At 47.8% G+C, this 13,702-nt stretch overlaps 1 protein-coding gene across 1 annotated transcript; it reads left to right on the top strand.

Moving 5' to 3' along the window:
• Positions 1–13,347: 13,347 nt before the first annotated feature.
• Positions 13,348–13,611, top strand: LOC306949271 (small membrane A-kinase anchor protein; the record flags this gene model as incomplete). The annotated part of the gene is made up of 1 exon (XM_079539125.1): positions 13,348–13,611. One exon carries the CDS (start codon positions 13,348–13,350, stop codon positions 13,609–13,611), a length of 264 nt encoding a protein of 87 aa, XP_079395251.1.
• Positions 13,612–13,702: the final 91 nt, after the last annotated feature.

Here is a 13,702-nt window from a genome sequence, read left to right as displayed (position 1 = left end):
TGAATTCTGTCCAAATAGTTTAGAAAGAAAATTACAAAACCCTTAATTAAAATCATGCCAATAGGAAAACGAGTAACAAGTTGTTTGCAAATGTAAGCATGTTGCAGTTGTCTAGGATCAATGTCTCAGCATAGAAAAAGCTGACTAACAGAGCTCAGAGGTGTTCAGATTGGACAATGAGGAAAGGTTATTTGGTTTAGGAATCTTAAAGCGTGGGTCTTGACTAATATGTCAGTGAGAATTTTGTTATTCACTTGTACAGATGTAAACTCACTGCTTCACTATATTACTGCTAGTACCAGTTATGAAAAAATGAAAGCATGATTTTCTGGTTCTGTTCTCCAGACTGTGTGAGACATGAACAAATCCACATAAAAGGAGTAATTGTTAAATACTCTGTTATTTTATAGATAAAAGCAGTGGTACCCCTGCTTGTCCAGTTCAGCACTCTGTGTATGCGCAGACTGCAGCCTATGTGTTTTGCAGATTTCCCCACCTGTTCCGCTTTGTTGTCCCTCCTCTCTCAACCATTTAAAAGAAAATATAATTTTCCACTTGGAGGACAGTTTTGAGAACAAAATCAGTGGTGTGCTAAGATGGTGCAGGGCTGAGACCTTTGCAAGCCACTAAGTAGCTACATAAGCAGAGACATGTGGCAGCGGTTGGAGAAATTAAGCTGGTATTTAATTGCTGATATTATGTGATGTTGCTCATAGATGAGATAGATATAAATACTAAATACTCTTGTTTGGCTGAAGCAATTCATTCCATTTTGTTCTCTCTGATTCAGGAGAACTGAGCCTTGAAATAATGTGTCTGTCTGTCTGTACTGTTGACGCTTGCTGAAAAGAATTTGTCGGACTGTGTGTGTTTGGGCTCTTTGCTGAGCTCCTGGAATGACTCCTTTCATTCACTAAATGTAGGCTTGTTTTGGTGCTAAGTGACACAAGTTAGCAGTGGAAATTGCACCCAGAGACTTAGCCTCTGATGGCAGTCAGGACTTTGACCAACTTTTTCCAGCAAGTAAGATGCTGTGCAGCCCACCAGTGGGGTCTTGAACTTGGAACTATGTGGGACGAACAGCATCAAATTCAGACATCAAAGAGCTGACTTCTGACCTGTGGGGGAGGAGAAGGAGGGAGAGCTAAAAGAAGAACTAAAAATTATTCCAGTTAATAGGAGTTAATTTCCAACATTAAACTGTGGGGTTGTTGGCAGACCACCGGGGTTTGAATGGCCTTGCTGGATTTTTTACCATCTGTTTGTGTCTTGGAGATTGTATTATCATTCCTATGTTAAGTACATTTACAAATCAGAAAACTTCACCGTTTATGAATGTGCCGAAACTATGTGAAAGACAACACTTAGGTTTAAAAGGCATTAGTTGTTATTTGTATTTTGCATATTATCTGTGTACAGAACTGTATGTATGTGTTTCCTTGTTCAGGCTTGGGACTCCATCCCACAGTGATACGGGATGTCTGACACTTCCTGACAGACATGCTCAAGCCCTGGCTCAGTAAAGGAGCCCCTGCCACCGAACACAGCAGCTCAGGTCTTAATCCCAGCTTTATCCTGACCCAGTGTTCACTGCACAAAATGTTCATGTCTGCTGTAGAACTGGATATCACAAAATTAACTGGAAATTGGGCAAACTGAGATTTAAAAGCAGAACTCTGGGTCATATCCAAAAAATGGGCTCCTGAGCCAAGTACTCATGCTCTGTTGAACCCCTCAGTAGAGAGTAACCGTAACACAAGCTGTCCATAACTGCCCTTTATTTCAACTGAATTGCTCTTTCATGCTCGTGATTCCTCAAGATACTTTTTCCCCAAAGAGCAATCACTTGTACCGTGCTAAAGGTTATTTTTTCCTCCTGAAACCAAACTGCACAGTTAGGGGACTTACATATACCACACATGAAATCGATTCTCTTATTTTCTTCTTTGCCATGTGGTGGTAGGTAATATTTCTATATGTGCCCCCAGAAAAATATCTTGTTGTTTAATCTGTGTGCAGTTGTATATTTCATTTTATGCCCCTAACATTATCTTTTCTCTTGCTGCTTAATGTCTACTCTCATAAATTTCACTTGGTGCAAGAGTTCTGATTTTAAGATCATGCAACTGAAAACCCCTTGATATAGTGCAAAGGATATAAAATATGGGACAGTAGCCTCAGATAAGATGAGCTCGATTGTTTAGATATTGGATAATATCTGCAGATAACAACATTTATTATGTAAAACAATCATGATGTCAGTTCTTAGTAAACTAGACTCTTCTGAAAATGAATTTTAAATTTATCTTTCCACTTTGGTGTCAGTAAAAGACATTTTGTGGCTTTATAAAGGAATCTATTTGACATTTGCACTGCAAAAGGTACTCTTGGTGTAGGAGAGAATGTATACAGAGCTTGATCTCAGCCAACAAGGCAATCTAAGAGAATGAAACCATCCTCTGCAGCAGTAGCTCTGATCCAGCCACCCATACGCCTCCCTGAGGGATGCTTCCATAGCACTCTCCTCCTTCAGTCCTCTGTCTGTGCCCTAATGAGCAAATGTCTTCCCCAGCTTCTTTTTAAGGCATCATTTTTTTAAGGCATTTCCTATTTGCAAATCCATTCGCCCTGTGCTCTGAAGGAGGCCATTTGCCCGCCTGTTCCATTGGTGCACTGTTTGGGTTGGATGGCACAATACAGCTGGGGCCCTTGGGCTGTCCTCTCCCAGCCTCCTGCCTGCTGGTGAGTTACTGACACTGCTGTAGCTACAAATCCAAAATGCAGCACCCTGCGTGTGACCGCAGTCTCCTCCATCCCAGCTAGGTACCATACAGTACAAAATCTGTATTTGCTCTTTGTTTTCTGTACTTACACTTGTTCTTTGTTTGTTGTTTGTAGTGAGGGTTTATCTCAGTGTGAAAATTTGAAGGTTGAGTACAGATGTTGGTATGATAATCCTCTGAAACACATTACTTCTCTGTTTTAAGTATGTGAGTGTCCAGAGCTGCTAGAGGATTGGGAGGAGCAGGGACTTGGCATGTCACTGCTGATCCACGGCTTTGGCTGCAGTAGTGAAGTACGCTTTTATCTCAGTCGAGATGTAATTTTGAATTCTATTTCAAAATCTTTTGTCCTGGGAATCCTGGTAGTGGTTTTTGCTTTGGAGAAGGGAATGCTGTGAGAAGATCGGGTACTTCCATCGCTGTTATTTCTCTGTAGTACTTACTATTGTGTGGCAAATGATGCAAGGCTGCTGCTTTGTCTGTTGCTGTCTCAGGGCTCTCAGGTTTTGGCACATCCGTGGCCATGTTTACTGTGACTTTGCTTTTTTGCTGGGTAATATTTGATTGTCACAAAACTACTTTCCATTTTGAAGGAAGCTGGTGTTGTGTGCAGCTTCATGTCACAGGGAGGGCTGATGTGACACACTGCAGCGCATACCCCAACGTTTGGATTTATTTTAGAAGATCTCTAAATTTAAGTGATTTACCCACTTTCTGTCTGCCCAGCTTCTCAGCTGACTGTAATTCTGGTGTGTGGCTTTTCAGCCACAAATCTCTTTTGATCCTCTTTGCAATATTCTAATGCCTCATGCTCAGTTAATCTCCTTGCCATGCTGCAGGCCTGCATTGTGTTACTGGGCTCAGAAGTGGAGCAAATGAGAAAAAAAAGTCTTGCATATAAATCAGGACTATGTCTCTGGCTGGTACACTGCCTTATTAGCAAAAAAAAAACATACTAATATTTGGTATTTTCTGTTTCCCTGCTTTGTTTTCTAGCAGAGGCTGCAGGGTGAGGATGGTGTGTGCTTGCAGGGTACGTGCCTGACTGTACTGGACTGCACAGGCTGCCTCCAAGCACACCGAGCTGCAGGGCAATGGAAGGCTGACACCAAGCATCCCACCACCTCTCATGACAACCAATGGTCAGGCTCAGAGCTGCTGCAAACGTCACCTCCTGCTTCATACAGACACAAAGGCAAAAGGTATTGCTGCCTTTTTCCCTCGGCTCCTGGGGTGTGTTTATCACTGTGCTTTTGGTTTTCCTTCATGGTGAATGTGATGTTTGAGCACTTGGCATCTACATACACCACTGACAGAGTCAGCATTTAGAAAATGTTCTTAAAAATAAGGGAGAAGATGCCTCTGCATTGCCATGGCACCAAGATGGAGGCCGGTGTTTGAGACAGTTGACTTCTCTGGTCAGGGACTGTCACCAACGACTCTCTGTTAATTGAAGTGCTTGACAACTTTCCATTGGAAGAAGTTCCCCCCTTTCAAACATGTTGCCATTTTGAATGAGAATTAATTCACAGAATTATTTTGAAAACTATTTTGGCTTCTTCTGAGTTCTTCAAAAGCCTTTGCTCTGCCTTTCCTTAAGGGCATGTGCCCCTAAGCTGCCTTTGCAATCCAGAGAGCCCCAGGCAACCAGCACTGTGTTCCCCATGGCAAACAGCTACAGGAGCATCAGGGAACCATTAGGTTTTTATGATGTTATAGTCTCAGAGAGAGTCCAATACAATGAAACTACTTGGTATGTGACACAAGACATAAAAATAGTCTTGAATTGTCAGTAATTTTTTTCTCTTGAAAACATTTTTTCCTTTAGTTGTGTGTGGTTGTGTCTGGAGCACACAGTGCTTATTGAATGAGGTTTTACATTACAAAAGCATCCCAACCTGCCAAGCTCCTATTTCTGGTATGACTAGAAATGCTAACGGCAATGAATCTGTGCCTTCCTCTTGTAGTTTTTATGTCCTGTGTGTAAAAGGCTGTTTGGTGCCCTCCTTCAGTCCTAAAGACTTTTCCCTTAGGCCAGCTTTTACCTCAGCATCTGTTAGCTGTGACAAAAGCACTACCAAAGGTAGGTAGAACCTAAGTCAGATAGCTGTGCATTTCAGTTCTTAGCAGTCATCTTATCAGTGGTTGTTACTAAGACATATATAAAAATATAAATCATACTATGCCTCCATCATATAAAAATCCATCATATAAAAATGATGGAGGCAAGGTTTGTTTCAGGCAGGCCTTGGTTTCTGACTGAAAGGGAGGGAAGAGGGGAGAGGGAAGCAGTCTCAGGCCTTACATAGCAGAAAAGAGAGGACAAAAGCATCAATATGCTCTAACTTAATGGTTTTTGTTAACTTTTTCATCCCTGTTCCTCCCTACAACACCGGCTTGTCTTCTAAATGTGGGATTTTCAATAGTATTTAAATGAGATGTGGTATGACATAATTTATTGAAAATACTACGGGTTTTCTCAAGCAACCAATACTCAAGTTGTGAATTAACTTTTGTTTGAAACATTCCTGAGCTTGATCTAGACAGATTTCCCAGATCTTGTCTCAATTTGCAGATGAGCAGCTAGCACATGTTGAAACAAAAGTTTCTATGAGCTGTCGCCTTTAATTGACTAAAACCTGTGCTGCATGGAGACGTGTAACTGTTCTAACACCCATTCTGCGTTCTGCTTATCGTACCCCGCAGCTCAGGGCAGGCAGGCAGGCCGTGCCGGGTGGGAGCTTTGGCCACTGGGGGTTGCGGTCGCTGCCTGTGTGAGCTCTTCAGAATCTCCGCGTTCAGACCACGCACCTGTTTCCAACACGTCGGGTCGGTGCGTGGCTGCGGGCACAGATGGAATTGGGGGGGAGGGAGGGGCACCGTGTGGCTGCGGGCCGGTTGAAGGGGGCTGCCGGCTCCCCAGGTCCTTCAGCGCTGGCTTAATACAGCCCCGTTTAACGCAGCTTACGTACTCGGGTTAAAAACACAGGGAGAAACAGAGAGGGCGTGAAGCGGTAGAGCCCGCGGCCCGAGACGGGCCGAGCTGGGGGCTGCGTGCGATCAGACCCGGCTCTCCCCAGCCCGCGCATCCCTACCGGGCCCGGCCGCGCACGGATGCCGCGTTCCCCCGCGCTCATCCCGGGCCGGGCAGAGCCGGAGGCGGGGAGGTACCCGCACCCACCGAGGGGCGGGGCCGCGCCGCCGCCTCCCTGCCCGCCGCCCGCCGGCAGGTGGCCGCGGGGCGCTCTCTGCGCCCGTGGGGTGTGCGCGGGGCGGACCGGCGCCGAGCTGCGGGCGGGTCCCGGAGCGCCGCGGGGCGCTGAGAGCGGGGCCGGGGGGGAGCGCCGAGCTCCTGCGGAGGGAGCCGGGACGGGCGGCGGCGGGGCGAGGGCTGCCGGAGCCGCGAGGTTCGCCCCCAGCGGCCGGGGAGGGCTGCCCCGATCCAGCGCCCGGCGGGGTGCGGCTGTGCCCGGTAAGCCGCGCCGGGAATCGCGGGGAGCTGAGCGGCAGCTCGTGCTTCCTCGCGGTTCGGGAGGTGGGAGTCGGAATCGGGTTTCTAAATATAGTAATAAAAAGCGGAAACTATAGAGATTGGTATCGCTCCGTTAACGAAGCGGCGTTCCGAGCCTGCGGCCGCTCCGACCACCTCGCTGCGATCCCCCGCCTCGCCGGCGGCTCTTCTTCGAGCCGGCCCTGCCCTGCCCTGCTCTGCCTTGCTGTCAGGTGCGGGAGGGCTACGGGGAATGCCACGGCGGCGGGGTATGCGGCCGCGCCCCGCCCTGCCGGCCGCCTGCTCGGCTCCTCGCTGCTGGGGCTGCGGGCGCGGGGCTGCGTCGCCTCGTGCCGCGCTGCGTGGGATCGGAAAGCGGCCCTTCTGTTGAGCTCACCCACCCCACGGCAGCCTGGTGTTGCCGCAGGTACCTGACGGCGGCCCCCTCCTCGGGCCCCCCGGGTCTTGCCCTTCCCGCAGGGCTCTTGGCGAGCGCCCCACGCGTGTCCTCCCGGTGACACCTCTCCGGTGTCTCCACCGGCTCTGGGGCGGCAGCTGACGCGTATGGGGTTTTGCCGACGCTCGCGGTACTCTGGGCTTTGTTGAGAGGGGACTCGAACATGCTTTCCTTTGCACGCTGCTCGAGGAAACAGCTCTACACCCGTGCTGAAAACGTAACATCCATTTACTGCGTCGTGTCTCCATTCGCCCGTTTGAGCATCATTTGGCACTTGGGTCTGGGTTTTTGAGGAGTTCCAGATCTCTGCAGCCATCGGCTACTCTCTCCCCTGAAGGAGGCGCCCCTCTGTGACTCCGGCAGTTGGGTTCCCGCAGCTTTGGCCAGGCTTCCTGCAAGCGGGACTCCTGGGAAGCTCAGTAGCTTTAGGTTCTTCCTGCCGTTTCTTCTGTAGCTGCTTGGGCAAGCAGCGACATTAAGCGAGCCTGTAAGAAGCTTTCAACGTCTTCCTCACCTCACCTTCAGGCTGTCTCCCAGCTGAACCCAACCCGCTGCTGTGCTATGGCAAGTGAGCCTTTCAGGACAGAGCTACCATGCACACAGCACTCCATACCTCCAACGACGCTTTTCTTGGATGAAACCTAACCTTGTGGCTGCCGAGAGCTGCACTTGCTGCCTGACTATTGTTTTCTGAATTACTGCTATTTTGACCAAACGGTTCCTTCCTTTGCCTCTGCTTGCTCCATCAGCCATCCTCTTACTGAAAAGCCGTTTAGGATAAGCTGATGGTCACGCCTGGCTCTCAAAAGGGAGATAGGAAGGAAAGCGCTCCCCCAGCCTGCACTGTCGCCCCATTCAGCTGCAGACCGGCTTAGACGCCTGCTGGAGTTAATCAGTTCCAGCCACAGTAGGGGGGAAGGCTTTGAAATTCCAGCGAGTACCGTAAGGGAGATAAGGAGAAAACTTTCACTGCCATGCTAATCCTGCTCAGCAGCGGCTTGTCTCCAGCATCCAGCCCTTCCTAACCTGCAGCGCTTATCTCTTCCAGCAGCAAGCACCGCGAGGGAGGAGGGCAGAATATAAGCGAGCATCACATCTCGTGTCCCAGAGCACGAGGTCCTGCCTTGCTGGGCAGAGGGAAAGCAGGCTGGGTGTGCCCTGTCTCGTTGCTGGATCTCATGGAGGACCTGAACTTTGCCGCCATGAGATGCAGCACGGAAGTCTGGCTGCCCAGGTGCTGCAGGTTTGCCTCCTGGGTGAGCACTGCTCAGCTCACCCCGTGGTCTGAGCAGCATGCTCTGCTGTGCTTCTACCTGAGTTTGGGAAAAGGCACTCAGCTGGAAATAGAGGGTGATTTGGTTCCCTTTGTATTTAATGTTTCAGTTCTCTTCAGAAGGAGTAAAACAATCGCATGCCATTTTTTGGAAGGTTGAGAACTTCTGCTAAGTGTAGCTGTGCATCCAGCTGGTATGCATAAGCAGTTGTTGGATGTCTCTGCAGTGTGTGCTTTTGGGTAGTTCTAGAAGTCCCATTGCTATTTTTTTTTGTTGTTGGTCACAGGGAGAACTTGTGTTGAACACTTCCCAGCATTTCTATCCCTATTCTGCAACATTTATAATAAACATTAAACTTCCCTTTTTTTCCCATCAGCACAGAAAACTGTGCGGCTGCTATGTCTGAACTGTCCAAGGAAGCAAGAGATGCCTGCTGGGTTTTGTTACAGCGGGGTACTACAGATGCCTTGCTAAAAGCACTGCGATGATCTGACCGTTGTCCCTCTATGCCTGGTGATAGAGGCCTGGCTCCTTGCAGAAACCCGGAGAGGGGGAGAGAGAAGAGGGCTCTAAGCTCAGCAGCAGGCAGGGCACTGGGTGCCTGGCACAGCCCCATCCCGCACCCTGCCCGACCTGTCCTTGGGGACGGGAGCCACCCACCCGCAGTGGCCCTGGGGTTGGGAACCGGGCATAAATTCTTGCAGCCTGCCATTCAGTCTGATGTCTGAAGTGCTGCGTCATCCTTCTGCCTTTGAGAAAGTCAAACGCTGTGGGTGAACAGGCGAGCAGAGTTCTGCAGGGCCAGCACTGAGGGATTCCTTTAACTCTGTGGTACTACAGAACTTTGACTCTGTAAGTGCAGTGTTTTATGTCTGGATTCTTTTTGCAGAGTCCCAGTCGTGAAGCAGTCTGTGCTGTGCTAGGGACGAGGGGCATGATTTGTTCAGAGCAGCCAGGTCCTCGGTAAGTAGCACACAGAGCTTCCTTCCTCATGGGTGCTGGAGAAAGACCTAAGAGCCTCCCTGTTACAGGGTGTCACATGGGGACGTTGGGAAGTGAGGAGCCCAGTTCTCTGGCAGCAGAAATCTCTCACTGTGCTCAACTGGGTGCAGCTACGCCCAGCTGTTTCCGAAAGTAGGACTTGTTTTTAATCAGCTGACTGATAAAACAGCATTGGAGAGGGTGATTCCTTGCAGTGTAGCACTGCTCTTCAGGGAGATATTTCAGAGGTCCAACCAAAGGCAAACCACGTACACAGGAGATGGGACTTATTTGCCTGTGACAGCTTGAGCTGCTGCAAGCCACAAAAACTTCCTTTTATGTCTCTCTTCATTGTATGAAGGGAGGTTAACAAAACTCTTAGTGGTGGATGGCTTATGCTTATCTTTTTGTGATTACTTCTGATTGAAGTTTTCAATAATGGAACATTTTTATCAAAATAAAACTGTGTATGTACTATTAATGTTTTTCCCTTGTTGTATGGTATGATAGGAAACGGCAGGCATCTTTCTAACATTGTTTTCTTTCCTTCAGTGATTAGAAATGAGCTCGGTTTGGCAGGAAGCACTGAGGAAGGCTGGCAGAGAGGCAGCGTGGTCCTTGCATGCAAGGTGAGTTCAACTGCACAGCATGGCTCCCACAGGACTTTCCCTCTTTGTATTACCGCAGTGTGTGAGCGTGTAGGAGCTAATGGGAAACAACACCTGAACTTGTACTTGAGATTCCAGGGCTGTGTCCTCAAGACCCTTTTTAAAACAACATGTGGCATTTGCAGTATTGAAGTTAAATATGAGGTATTTAAGGCCTTACTGATCATAGCTTCACTGAAATTTAGCACAGCCTGCAACCCGTTAGTTTAGTTTGTCTGAAAAATGCATTTCACTTATTATAAAACTGATCCTTAAGAAGAGAATCTTTGTTAAGATTTGCAGCGGTGCTGCTTTAACTCCTGGATAACTACAACAAAACAGGTTGCAGCACACTAACTTCTGCCTCGAGCTAAGCACAAGAGCTGGTCAGGTAAGCAGCTGTATCCACAGTGATTTTGGCTTGAGCCTGGAACCTTCCCTGCAGTGCTTTCTGAAACACAGCCAGCCACAGGCGAGAGCTTGGGTGCTGAAACAGACTCCGGTCAGCCGGCTTTGCCTTGTGCGGTTCCTGAGTGCAACGTCGTGCTGGCAGTAACGTGAACTCACCTCTCCCAAAGATGTGTGCTTTGTGAGGCAGCCAGCCGCGTTAAAATCCCTATCAGAACAACGCTGGAAATGAGATAGGCAGAGAGGATTTAAACAGTGCTTTATCCTACATGTGCAAGCAGTGGCTGTCAGAAAAATGGGAAATCAGTCAGAAGATGGAGGACAACTTCATTTACAAGCATTTATGTGCCAACAATTATTAACTAGAGTAGAGCAGACAAACAGTAAAACCTACTGCGCTGACTTAGAAAGTACTGCGCTCCATGAATAATGAAACAAGCAGGAGTATACGATTGAAACCAGGGTCAATAACTTTGCTTCAATAGGAAACAATTTCGTTGTCTTGCATGTCTTGCTGTTTCCTAGCCTGCTCCTTTCTCCGTGTTAGACAGTCACACCCATATCTGAGTTAGCCCCAATGAAACGGTGGAGGTAAGAAGGTGGGAAGTCCTCGAGAGGAAGATCCTGGCCTACAGAATCCCTCCATATCTGCTTTAGGAAATGCTTGTCCTTTTACTCACATTCCCTCCATCTTCCACCTGGCCCTAACTCATTTGCTGGAGTCGCTTAAAAAGGGGAAAGGAAATCTCCAGCTGTAGGGCCGACACACCTTAACACCAGGATAAAGTACAAGAAGTGGTTGATATTTAACAGACCTTCTCTAAAGAGCACCGAAAAAAGGATTACATAGAAAAGAATTGGATTATAACCATAGATAAAAAGCCAAATTCAGATAGTCATTAGACAAAATGTGAGAGATGAAAGGGACAAAAATATGCTAATATATCACCGTTGGCATAGAGTATTTGGACAGCACTCCAACTATGGAGAGGGGAAGCTGAGGTTTAAATTTATAGTATTTATGGTTCTGACTAATGTTCATAATATGGTTCTGACATCCAGGGGTGTCATGAGATCTAATCTGAAACTTCTGACTGTCACCAGCAAAGTATAATGAGAAGGGATTAGGCAGGGTATCTGTGCACTGTGGGAGAAGCCTCTGTATTCCTTGGTCTGGATAAAGGTTGCAGCTCAGGGATCAGCAGTGCTGTCCAGTGATTCTTTACCAGATGAGATGCTCTGAGCTCTGTAGAGTTTGAGAAGTGCAAGTGGAAATTATTTTATTTATGTTTTATTAATGATAAATATTGAAATTAGAAAGGTATGAGACAAAACTATTTAGAGGTTTTGAATTATTCAGAGTCTGAATGGCTTTCAGACATCTCCTTGGCCTCTGGTCTGTAAGCACGTTCTGCCAGCATTATAAGTTGCATCAATGCACGTGGCTGAAAGACATGGGTATGAGCCTCGTGGATTTTCATAAACCTCCACAGGAAAATATATTCAGTTTCTTGTGCACTTAAGAGAATCCTTTCTTTTACTCATTTAATAACAAGTTCTCACAATATAAACCTCAATGACAGTTTAACTATCTTCTGTGTTGGGTCAAACTAGCAATGCTGGAGGCAGGGTCTATGTCACAGGCCCGATGGCTACATTGCTTAGTCTTAAAGCACACTGGCACCTGCTGCATCATGTCATTATGGTCAAAATAAACACTGCATTGATTTAAGTGATTTACAGATGTTTCTTTAAAATGCTGAGAGGTTCTGATACCAAGTGAAAGGTATGAAAATGTTTTGTGGCTTCAGAAGCCCCACAGGTCTGACTTTCCTCCAGGAGCACCAACCACCACTGTGGTGCTTGGGGCTGCCAGTCACAGCTGCCTTCTAGAGGTAGGGGCATTCTCACGAATGTCCTCTCCTACAGGAGGGCAGAAGCTTGTCACCATGAGCCTGACTCACACATGCCAGCTGCTGGGCTGGGGCAGTGCTGTCCTACCTGTGGGCCTTGAACAGAGAAGGCTCCATCTCCAGAGGTACTCAAGGCCAGGTTGGATGGGGCCCTGGATGAGCAGCCTGATCTGATGATTAGCAGCCCTGCCCATGACAGAGGGTTGGAGCTAGATGATCTTTGAGGCTTCTTCCAACCTAAGCCATTTTGTGGTCACCTGCCTGCAAATGGGATTTCCTCTCTCAGTATTTGCCTGGCATCAGGTTACTGGATTGGAGCCCCTGTTTCCCTCAATATATAAAGGAAATAAACAAAGCTTAATATCTTTGCCGTAATTATGTTTTCAAAGGCTATTTACAAAAAAATGTTTAACTTTGGCTGACCTCAGTACGACGTCATTGGGTGAAAGCATAGGGAACAGTTGGTTTCTGTGCAGCACAGTCTTTATTTTGGCTGGCAGTCTACTAACTCTGGGGAGTGGTAAGCTCATGCCAAGCAACGTCAGGCAGATCGTACAGTTCTGCTGTGCCCCTCTAGAGCAAAGAGCCTGAGAAACTGCTCTGTAGGTTAGTAACAAAGCTGCATGTAGCGGAATGTGGGGCTCAGCAGTTCACATTCTCAATCAGTTTGACTAAAGGACCCGCTCAGGTGTGGGGAAAAAGGTAGAGCTTTCTGCTGGCACGTTCTTGTGAAGCAGACCTGGAGGTCATGTCAGCGTGTGCTTCTTACAGCGCTTGTTCTGGCAAGGTGAGCAGATCTGGCGTTTATGTAACTCGAGTCCTGTCAGGTGATGGTTACCTGCTGCTTTTGTCTGCGTGAGGCTCTTCTTTGTTTTACTTTCTTAGCAGCAGCAGCAGTCACTGCAGTTTAAATGGTATTTGTGTACAGACTGAGGAAAGCAGCACTGTCTCATCTGTTTCTTCCAATTCCCGGGACCTGTACAGTTATATTGCAGACAGACTCTTATAGATGGCTTACAGCTCTTGTCACTCCCTGGGGACTGAATTCCAGGGAAGCTTGAATTCAAGTTGGACTCTGCCTGATGACTGTAGTAGATGGGTGTTACTGATAAAACACAGTTTAGATGCACCGTGCACAGATTTATTGGAGTTGGTTTTACAGCTTCTGCAACCAGTTTAGCTCCCCTTTGAGCTCACTGAGAATGGTGAACTATTTACCGCATTTCTGTGAAACACTGTTTTGACAGATTTCTCCAGAAGTAAAGAAGCACTGGTGGAGACAGTGCAACCCCTGGCAAGAAGCAGCAACGCTGTGCAACAAAGGAAGGAGCCGCTTCCAGGTTATGAAAACATGCTGTTGAACTGAATTTTGCAGCTGGGTTTTCAAATGTACCATGGGATGCATCAAGTCCAAAGATGCCTTTGCGGGATCAAACGCTATCCGTGTGGAAGGGAGCAGGGAAGGTGAAGAAGGGTGCAGCGGGGAGAAATCGTCACTGATAGCAGGGATGGTGGATGAGAAAGGTCCATCGAGCGCCATAGTGCTGGACTACGCACACCGCCTCTCCCATGAGATTGTCGATCAGGCAGTGAAGCAGTGGGCAGTGACAGAGAGCAAATACAGCGACATCCCTTTCATTGAGAGCGATGTGCCCTGAGCCTGGTCTGGCTTCAGCGAGCGTCTGTCTGCCAGCAGCTGGTGTTTGGTGCTGGTGCAAGTTGAGTAAAGTCAGCTGTGATCGAGCAGAG

This window comes from Tetrao urogallus (assembly GCF_951394365.1).
Source record: "Tetrao urogallus genome assembly, chromosome: 8".
In the NCBI taxonomy this organism is placed as follows: domain Eukaryota; kingdom Metazoa; phylum Chordata; class Aves; order Galliformes; family Phasianidae; genus Tetrao; species Tetrao urogallus.
This window is presented reverse-complemented; position numbering and strand designations above follow the sequence as displayed.